This window comes from Ostrinia furnacalis, unplaced genomic scaffold (genome assembly GCF_004193835.3).
Source record: "Ostrinia furnacalis isolate ACB-3 unplaced genomic scaffold, ASM419383v2 OfSCF4245, whole genome shotgun sequence".
Classification (NCBI taxonomy): Eukaryota; Metazoa; Arthropoda; class Insecta; order Lepidoptera; family Crambidae; genus Ostrinia; species Ostrinia furnacalis.
Genome location: NW_021134484.1, coordinates 985,735 through 995,784, shown reverse-complemented (window position 1 = coordinate 995,784; position 10,050 = coordinate 985,735). Strand labels below are relative to the sequence as shown.

Genomic DNA, 10,050 nt, shown 5'->3' with positions numbered 1-10,050 from the left:
CAACACTCCATAATATTATGATAACCAAGTTAATTGACAACTGGCCAAACGTGAACCGTGCATTATGGTCAGAGCTAAACATCTAATATAAATAATAGGGATTGTAAATAAAGTAAACAACATAATACTGTTTCATTTTATTACAAAAAGAACAAAATAGACGCCGCTACAGGCCTCAGTAAATATACAGTGATAATATTTATCTTACAATAACATTGAGTTAAACATCTATAGAATATCTGCATAGAACGGTACGAGCGTCCGTCCGTCATCTATATGAATCTGCTAGCTTATCATGTTTAAAGTTTACGTTACATATTTGAATATCGGAAAGACTTGACTTGTTGGGTTCGTTGCTTCAAGAGAAGTATATCTGCCTCGCCTCTGCGGGCGCCTGCTCCATGGGGCAGTAGGGGCATTTCAATCTGGAAAACAAAGAACTTTGAAAAATATGATAAACTTCTGGAAGTTATGTTGAGGTGTTTACTACGATCGCAGGTGGAGATTCAATTCCATAAAATTCAACACTTAGAAAGTGACAAAAAAAAAAAATAGGTAGTTGAAACAAACCACAGCTAATTTTTTATAGTGGACTGTACTATACGATAAACATGTCAGTCAATTTGACAACCTTTGTCGGAAACATTATTCAATGAAAATATTGTCCGAACCCTTAGTATTTCTCTCCGACAAATACTTTAACACATTGTGAACCACTTTTCTTTCACGACTATGAAAAGATTTTAGCAACTTAATTCACAAAATCAATTGCGCACATTTAAAAAAACTTTGACAGCAATAGACTGACATGCAAGGTGACATGTCAATGAAGTTTTCAGTTACTGTTGCCATTAAAAGAAATTAGTACCATTAGTTTTTCCGCAACATGGCGAGGGTTTTTATGTTCCTGGTCGGGCTATATAATGTATATTGTGTACTGACTTGGCACCCATGGCGAGCTTATTGAGCGCGTCGCGGGAGATGACGTGTCCGCACAGCAGCCGCATGGGCGGGTTCTGCTCAGACGCCTGCTGCCGCAGGATGGGGCACGCGAATACCGAGTGGTAGCCGCCGCCGTCCTCGCCCAGGTCAACCTGGATATGACGATCAAGTTAATAACAAAACGTCACAATTATAGCGGTAGATTTACCAGTGGGCTTGCAACTAGTAATGAGGCTGGAGCCTAGGGTGGCAAATGGCAAAGTATACCGGCAATTGAATTGTAGATTTAACCCATCAAATTGTAAAGGTCGCTTAAATAAGTAAATACGTAAAAATAAGCTACTGGCGCACATTACTATTTTGTTATCAGAGGTGGAATTGTGTAAAACAATCTTAATCATTTGACAGTACATAACGTAGGTACGATAAAGTCAGTTATACAAAGCGTTTGACAGAATAATCGTACGTTATGAACTGTCCAATGATTACGATTGCTTTACACAATTCCACCTCTGATTTTTTTTTTAATTAATAATTTCACAAACTTAAAAGTTTGTGCTCGATCAGTCTTGGACATTGATTGATATAAATTACAGGTAAATGAACGAACATTAAAACATTTTCGTCCATAAAAGGTGACACATAATATTGGAACGCGTTGGATCATCTGGTGTGGACTCTGCTAATCTGCAGTAGGTATACGGTTAGTAACCACCGGTTACAGTACAGTATACACGCATGCCAACGGGAGTCAGGCGGAGCAGTAGGCATAATATGATGTGTAACCACCGGTTACAGTATACGCCGGCTAACAGGACTCGGGCGGAGCAGTAGACATTTGGTCAGTAACCACTCAGGCTTCGGACTCGGGCATACCTCAAGCGGCAGGTGGTCGTCGGCCCAGGCGGCGATGACGTGCGGGTGCGTCATCTTGGCGCGGATGTCGTGCAGCGCGGGCAGCACGCGCGCGCCCGCCAGCACGCCGCCCGCCAGCGCCGACAGCGGCGCTAAGCGGAGTAACGCGCACGCCTCGCGGATGAATAACTCCGCTGCTTCCGCGCCTGGACAAAAAACACTCATTTAATGAGGGCTATCGTTTTAGCGCTCACCAGTTAGCGCCACTGTAGAGTAAGGTCCTGTCACTTGCTAGTAGCGAAGACAGTGGCGCCAACTTGTGAGCGCTAAAGTGGTAGGAGGACTATCGCATTTGCACTCATCAAGACGGCGCCACTGTAAAGTAAGGTCTTGTCAATCGCCAGGGGTGCCAACTGTTAAATATAAAAACGATAGCCCTCATTGATATTGCAGTGCGGTGCCGCAACTTAGGGCGTTGATGAGCCGGTTTTTATTCGGTCCGGCTCGATTCCGCGTACAGCGCTCGCCATTTCTACAATGCCGCTACCGATAGAGATCGACTCGTCAACATATTATTATGCCCATAAGATAAATTTTTATTAATAGTTTCACCATACAGAAAATTCCTGTCTGCATACCCTATTCAGTCAGACTGAACCATTCACCAAAAAAGTTTGGGAACCAGAGCTTCCCAAACTCTTTTTACTGTTACTTCTTGGGAACTTGCTGTTATTTTGGGCATTTCGACGTATAGTTTATCTAGTGGGATACTACACGCCTGCAGCTGCCGCTCGTGGCGAGTGATGTCCCTGGAGCGGGCCGGAGCCTGTCCCGCACACATCTCTCCTAGCAACGCTAATACTCACCGAGCGCCTGCGGGTCGAGCAGGTGGCGGTAGTTAGTAGGCCAGCAGCTGCCGCTCGTGGCGAGTGATGTCCCTGGAGCGGGCCGGAGCCTGTCCCGCACACATCTCCCAGCAACGCCAACACTCACCGAGCGCCTGTGGGTCGAGCAGGTGGCGGTAGTTGCGCGGCGCGGGCGGCGCGTGCGGCGTGCACCAGGCCAGCGCGCACACGCACGCCTGCAGCTGCCGCTCGTGGCGCGCCGCGTGCGCCGGGAACGACGCGCGCGCGTACTCGATCGCGGCTACCACGCCTTGCTCGCGGGCCAGCTGGGAATAATGGAAGTAGGTTGATTAGGGGCGTAGCTACCGCCGTAATTGTAAAGGGGACAATATTATTTGATCCTCTAAAAACTAATTGATCTTTTTTGTATGTGCACTTTTAAAATTATATGATGTGTTTTATTATATTTTATCTTTATATTAATTATTGGGTCTATATTAGTTGATCTACGGATAAATTATGAATGATCTTCATTTAAGGTAACATAATATTTATGTTTAACATACTCTTTTAATATTTAGTAAACAAAAATAATATCTGATCTTTAATTTTGTTAATTTGATGATTTTTATATCAAGTTTGCCTTTTAATATTGATCACCTAATAAATACATTTCGATCTAAGTATAACTTAACTTTAAAATACAGTGTGAGTCACGTTAAAGTGTACATATGAAAATAGATAAAACTAGACCTATTTTTATCGACAAAAAAGAGGTCAAAAATTTTTTGAGATTTTTTTTTAATTTTTTATAGAATTTTTTTTCTTCCAATTACTTATTGTAAAGAAAACGTAATAACTTTTAAACTAAGCGGTATATCCTGATAAAATAAAAACAGTAATAGTGCTAAATAACAGGCGATACTGAAAAAATACATAAAATACCCAGAAAATGCTAACAAATNGTGGTGTTAAGGGTTAAATTACAAGCTTTGCTTAGTTTGGGACTAGAGGCGCTATGTAAAATAATTTTATACTTCTGGCATCCCTGAACCCTACATCATAATTTTTACTTCATTATTTTTTTTTTCAAATCGCAAGGTTGATTTTCTCTTAGTATACCGATCTCAAACGTGATCAGTGACCATAGAGTCATCTGTCAACGGGTCGATTAGACCCGATAAAAGCACTAAACGATATTTTTTTTACTTTTAGTGCGACATCAGGTCGTAAGGACCTGATAAGTTTTTTTTCTAAATATTTACTGTGTTTGACGAAAAAATTGCAAAACAATATTTATCTTTCGTACTACTGAAAAGACCTAATATATCCATCCCGCACCAACGCATCCAGCACCTAAGGTCAATTCGACCCGATAACGCAGTGTGAACGTGTTAAGTATGCTTTTTTAATAAAAAATAAATCTTTGAACATCAAGTGTCTTTAAATAGTTTCCATCCTTTGACTACAATTTAATAAAAATAAGTACCATAACATAATTATTTTGAAGATTATTTGATATAGACAAAAAAAAATTATACAAATCACAATATTGAATATTTGGTGCTCATTTCTCTTATTTTTGAGGACCAACAAGTAACGATCAGATATAATTTCTACATATCAAAATTTTTTTGCGTAGTTCAAAAGAGGTTAAAATATCGATCGATTTCATTTATTTTATGTCTCAAAGAAAGAGGATCAATCATTAAAATAGATGACCATTTAGATTTTTTTATTTGCCGTTTTAGCTAATTTAAAAAGATATTTAAATACATGCCATTATAAAGGGCCTCTAAAGCCGGATTAACTACCTTTATTTAATGGAAAGGGCCTCCTTAAAGGGATCAAGGATCCTTGTCTCATATCATAGTCATGTATCATTATTCAGACACAAATTAGTCCTGTCCAAAACGCGACGTATGGATTGATGCTTAATGACAACTTATTCGGGGCTGTCAAATTCACGCTACGCCACCAACATATTGTAATGTTACGCCATAAAATGGTAACATCCTGGTAGTTAAAACTTTGCGCCAAACACACTCAGGAATAACATAGTTTAAACTCAGCATAGCTACAACAGAATAACATGGACAAATACATGAATTACACTTTACACTAAGTCAGCCTGTAGAGCCTGTACAGAACCATCATGATGTAGGACTTGAAATTATTTCTCTACCTTGAACGGCAGCACAGCGGGGAGTACGTCAAATCGTTTCTCGGCCCACTGCAGCACAACTTGTGCAGAGTTGTCATGGTCATAAACACAGTGCAGGATTGTTGGAATATATAATATGATCTCCTTACCTTGAGCGCCTGCATCCTATGCAGCGTGAACGGCAGCGGCGAGTGTGTTAGATCGTGAGCGCGTTTCTCGGCCCACTGCAGTGCGGGCAGCGGGTCGCCGGCAATAAACACACTTAGGCGTAACTATAGGGTGGCAGGGCTGGCAAAATGCCACCGGCTCCCGACCCGAGGGGATCGCGGCTCAAGTCCCTAATCAGGGTCTCCATGAAAAATAGGCCTAGATACGCCAAGGGCCCCATGCACAGAATTTGCCACGGGCCTCAGATGGTATAATTACGCCACTGACACTCATTTCAGCGCTGCAGCGCCGCAAAAGTACAAGTGCGCTCCACGCCTGGAATCTTGGCTTCTTCTACGAACGCGCCACCTACGTCTATCATATTGCACATACATAATCGTGTTACCTTGAGTGCCTGCATCCTATGCAGCGTGAACGGCAGCGGGGAGTGTGTTAGATCGTGAGCGCGTTTCTCGGCCCACTGCAGCGCGGGCAGCGGGTCGCCGGCCGCAAGCGCCGCAGCGCAGCGCTGCAGCGCCGCAAAAGTACAAGTGCGCTCCACGCCGGGAATCTTGGCTTCTTCTACAAACGCGTCGCCTACGTCTTCTAAGCCCTGAAGATGTTTAAATCTTTGTTAGAATTAGTTCTGAATTTGGCCAAGAAATGTTGTTTTTTGTTTTATTGTGCGGTATTTTTTTTTCTGGTTAAATATCAACTGGGAACATAAATACCAAAAGTACAAAGACCTTGAAAACTTTTTTCATTTTATAGTCGGCAATACCAGTCAGTGCAATGAGTGCTTCTGGCAGACAAGGGAGTGAGACCATAGTAGAACAACTCACTAATCTGACTATGAAGTTGGTAGGAGTAAGTTTACACTTACTAAATTCTAATTTTAAAACCTACTGTAGAAATGTAATCTACCTGTCTGTACAAATGTTGGGCAATGGCTTGCTCCATTATAGGTCTGTTTGTGTCCGTGCAGAATGACTCAGCTTTCGGTGCAACTGAACCGTAATCAGCGATGAAGTGTCGGTCGATCGACTTGCCAACACGTGACACTGTGGCATGCAGCTCTCTGTGTTCTGATAACAAATACATTACGTTATTATAGTCCTGTGTTTTTTACAGTTAGAATTCCTAATTTAGTTTGTAGAAAACTGGCTCTACTGTTTATTTTAATCATAGATAGCTATAATTTGTGCAAAATCATGCCATAGATAGGTATCTATCACTCTAGTAAAAAAAAAATACCATAAGTTATGAACAAACTTGAAAGAAAGCTATCAAAATTCTTCATTTAGAAGAAAACAAAAATAAATTATGTCCAGAGTCTAAAAGAGTGAAATAAAAGTAACTGATTACATGTTGACTCACCTGTAGACATCTGGAAGACAGTCTGTTTGACCCGCGCAGCTAATTCACTGGCGACCATGGCTTGTGTTTGTGTCAAAGGTGCATTTGGTCCCTCTAGAAATGTAGAAACTTGATAGTAGAAGTATACTACAATTAATTTATTTTATGATCAAACTATTGATGGCTATCAGAATTTGAAATAGGGTAAATATCCAGCCAGACACTATCAGTGACTGACAAAACACCCCTCAATGAACATCCTTAATGAATATTATTTCATTATGGATGTTCAAGGAACAAATTGCAGAAAAGTCTAAAAAATCTTAGTTGTTGAAATAAACATGGTATTTTTTAATCCAATAAAAAATATGGCCTTTAAATATTATCCAATGACTGGAAGTTTACCCTGGTGTTTATTTAAAATTTTAAATTTACAACATAATCAGGTTTAAGGTAATTGCTAATTGCATACATTAAAAAGTCACATTAACACGCGGGATATAAATAGTTCAAGTACTTTCAATGTTAATTTGCTTTCTTGATAACAATGAAGAGAAAGTAGTCTTTTATGATTAGCCAGTATTGTGCTATTGCACTGATATGATAAAAACAAGCACATACGATAGAATGAAAGTATTTAGTGCTGCCATTAGCCTGACCGAAAGGCGCAAAGATGTATGGCAATAGAAACAAAGAGAAAGTCAATTATTATGAAAAACATTGTCAAGGGGAAGAAAATACTCACGTTTAGCAATTTCCTTCTTTAGATTCTCAACCTGACCAATAATATCTTCTAAAACCTTGTCTGTGTGGTCATTTAGAGAGGTAAATTTAGATAAAGCTTTGTCCAAATCTTGTTCCACACCGATGCATGAATCCATGGCTTATGACGGTGAAAATGATAACTTTCTCGAAATAACACTCTCTATTTACGTAATATATTCAAGTAAGAAACTTAATGAGAGAACAAAGAAGTAAATATTTATATATTTTTCACTTTTCAGACGAAAACAGACATCACTGCTGCTTGGGAAGGCAGATGTCAAAAACGAAAACGTCAAATAATTTCACTGCAGTTTGTCTATGATTTTAAAGCGGAGTGGACACGGACATAATGTGCAATCATGTGCAATGAGAGCTTCGAGCGTGGCCGTATAAAGTGGAGACGGCATCATCTACTGAATCCTTTTTTGTGGTTCCCTCATCTATGACCAACCATAGTCAAAATAAACTTCCTTCTTTTTTCACTCTTAATTTTTTTTATTATCTTTTTGTCTATGGTAGTTGCACAATTCGCCTGTGATCGAATAGGTTAGAATTTCTTTTTGGGAAATCTGTTGAAATAGTTATTTTATTGCATTTTTTAGAAAGTTTATCAATAATGGCTCAAAGCAAGCTGAACGACATGGCTGGGAAGTTTGCTAAAGGTGGGCCACCTGGGCTAAGTATCGGATTGAAACTTGTAGCAGTGGTTGGTGCGGCGGCCTATGGAGTCTCGCAATCGTTGTTTACCGTCGAGGGTGGTCACCGTGCCATAATGTTCAACAGGATTGGCGGCGTGCAGCAAATCGTCATGAGCGAAGGTCTTCATTTCCGCATACCTTGGTTCCAATACCCCATCATTTACGATATTAGATCACGACCCCGCAAGATTTCATCACCGACCGGATCCAAAGATTTACAAATGGTCAACATTTCTCTACGAGTGCTGTCGCGCCCTGATGCTAGTCATCTGCCCGTCATGTATCGTCAGCTCGGAACGGATTACGATGAAAAAGTTTTACCTTCCATTTGCAATGAAGTTCTAAAATCAGTTGTTGCCAAATTCAATGCCTCACAGCTCATCACACAACGTCAACAGGTCTCCTTGCTGATTAGGCGTGAGCTTGTCGAACGGGCTGCTGATTTCAACATCATTCTTGATGATGTTTCTCTCACAGAGTTGAGTTTCGGTAAAGAATACACTGCTGCTGTTGAAGCGAAGCAGGTGGCCCAACAAGAGGCTCAGCGTGCTGCTTTTGTTGTGGAAAGAGCAAAGCAGGAGCGTCAACAGAAGATCGTCCAGGCTGAGGGAGAAGCCGAAGCTGCTGAGATGTTGGGTAAAGCCATGGGCATGAACCCTGGGTACCTGAAACTGCGTAAGATCCGCGCCGCTCAGAGTATCTCCAGAATGATTGCTCAATCTCAGAACCGTGTCTTCCTTCCTGGCAACAGCCTGATGATCAACCTTCAAGACCCCACCTTCGACGACCTCTCAGAGAAACTGACTAAGAAGAAGTAACAATCAGCCTCGGTAGAGTGTGTTGATGGCATTGAAGCGGTAACCACTCTGACCGAGCAAGAAGCTGCTGTAATAATCAGTGGTGCCTCTTCAGTTGCAGTTTAGCATTGTCTGTGTTTCGAGCATTTCACAAATTGTAAAAAGCGAAGTACATAATTATGCTATTTACCCTTAATGTTGCATTTTATGTTATTTAGTTGTAGGTCTATAGAGTGTATGGGAATCAGATGATTTAAATAAAACATCTAATTAAAACATCACTATTTTATTTCAATACCCGTCATTGAAAAGAAATACATGTAAGTCAATAGCTTGATGAATCATATAAAATTTAATTGCATCACACTAATTTTCCAATTAGAGAATCATTGTTGTTTACATCTTACAGGCTTGGTTGAGAAGTAATGGGATAGTAGTATTTACGTCTACAATATGTATGTATAATGTTGTTCCTATCATATTAGATTGCAAAATTAAAAACAAGATACAAACAATTTAATTTATTACAGTCACTAATTAACAATAAACTAATGCAGTACAATAGAATTCATTCATTGCTTTTTGAGAGCGGATGGTTGCGGTAATCTGAACTTGGACATCTCAATTTCAGCTTCAAAAAAGCTCATATTGTCATAGCAGAAGTATTCGGGGACTTTGTAGGCTCCACTCTTGCTTGGGTCAACTCCAGGACCGACGGGCTGGGATGCAGGATGGACAACATTGCTGCTAAGTCCAGGAACATCAGATGGCACTTGTGCCGCAGCAGGTTTAGATGGCGCAGCTGGTCCCTGATTTTGACCAACTCCCTCGCTATAAAATCTTGGCAACACGCATAGCTTGTTGCATCGTAAAGTAATCCTCGATAGCATTATTTTAATGTTACACAATCACCAACCAACAAGTGAACAAAATCAATCAAATTAATATTTTTTTCTGTCAACCAAATGACATTTGATGACATTCTTGACATATCAGCTGTATTTTTTACTTTTTTTTACCGGAACCAAAAACAATTTTAGAACCAAGATTCATAAAATTCCGCCAAAATTTATTGTAAAATGTTTTTCGGATGTTTAAATATAAAGCTGCGTAATTTAAATATCTGGAGAATAGAACTTTCTATAGTATTAATTTTCTTCTGATTTGCATAACTGTTTATTCGCTTAGAAATCCATTACTTGATTATTATACTATTTAATTTCTGCCATAAAATAGTCTTACGTAAGTAAATTTTATTCATGCCTATGATTTTCTTGAATAGACAAGAAGACTTCATTAATTATTCTTCAGCTGATAAAAAAATTATGAACCTCACGGATCGTTACTTAGCTTCTCCTTGCTCGCCATCTATTTGCTCACACTAGAAATACAGTACTACTTCTCTTTAGTCTATGGTTCTTTTTCACGACTGTTTTGGATAGTTTACCTACCTTGCTTATTTCGCCGAATTTTCGGAGTAG

At 39.9% G+C, this 10,050-nt stretch overlaps 3 protein-coding genes across 3 annotated transcripts; 1 reads left to right on the top strand and 2 right to left on the bottom strand.

Annotated features, from left to right (window-relative positions):
• Positions 1 to 122: 122 nt before the first annotated feature.
• Positions 123 to 7,371, bottom strand: Sou (required for meiotic nuclear division 5 protein souji). Its single transcript, XM_028313476.1, has 8 exons — positions 7,055 to 7,371; positions 6,331 to 6,423; positions 5,878 to 6,038; positions 5,360 to 5,566; positions 2,791 to 2,968; positions 1,819 to 2,003; positions 943 to 1,094; positions 123 to 425 (listed from the first exon to the last, which is right to left on the bottom strand). The coding sequence occupies exons 1-8, from the start codon at positions 7,188 to 7,190 to the stop codon at positions 359 to 361; spliced, it is 1,179 nt and encodes a 392-aa protein (XP_028169277.1). The 5' UTR covers positions 7,191 to 7,371; the 3' UTR covers positions 123 to 358.
• A 199-nt stretch (positions 7,372 to 7,570) lies between these two features.
• Positions 7,571 to 9,199, top strand: Phb2 (prohibitin 2). Its single transcript, XM_028313474.1, has one exon. The coding sequence runs from the start codon at positions 7,691 to 7,693 to the stop codon at positions 8,588 to 8,590; it is 900 nt and encodes a 299-aa protein (XP_028169275.1). The 5' UTR covers positions 7,571 to 7,690; the 3' UTR covers positions 8,591 to 9,199.
• Positions 8,840 to 9,547, bottom strand: NdufV3 (NADH:ubiquinone oxidoreductase subunit V3). The gene has a single exon (XM_028313475.1). The coding sequence runs from the start codon at positions 9,457 to 9,459 to the stop codon at positions 9,142 to 9,144; it is 318 nt and encodes a 105-aa protein (XP_028169276.1). The 5' UTR covers positions 9,460 to 9,547; the 3' UTR covers positions 8,840 to 9,141.
• Positions 9,548 to 10,050: the final 503 nt, after the last annotated feature.

What these genes read in the sequence shown, in the direction of transcription:
- NdufV3 (XM_028313475.1), bottom strand. Translation starts at nt 9,459, where the DNA reads ATGCTATCGAGGATTACTTTACGATGCAACAAGCTATGCGTGTTGCCA.
- Sou (XM_028313476.1), bottom strand. Translation starts at nt 7,190, where the DNA reads ATGGATTCATGCATCGGTGTGGAACAAGATTTGGACAAAGCTTTATCT. An exon ending in CCCAACATTTGTACAGACAG is followed by an intron (nt 5,567 to 5,877) that starts GTAGATTACATT and finishes AAACATCTTCAG; the next exon opens with GGCTTAGAAGACGTAGGCGA. An exon ending in AAGCTCGCCATGGGTGCCAA is followed by an intron (nt 426 to 942) that starts GTCAGTACACAA and finishes TTTGTTTTCCAG; the next exon opens with ATTGAAATGCCCCTACTGCC.
- Phb2 (XM_028313474.1), top strand. Translation starts at nt 7,691, where the DNA reads ATGGCTCAAAGCAAGCTGAACGACATGGCTGGGAAGTTTGCTAAAGGT.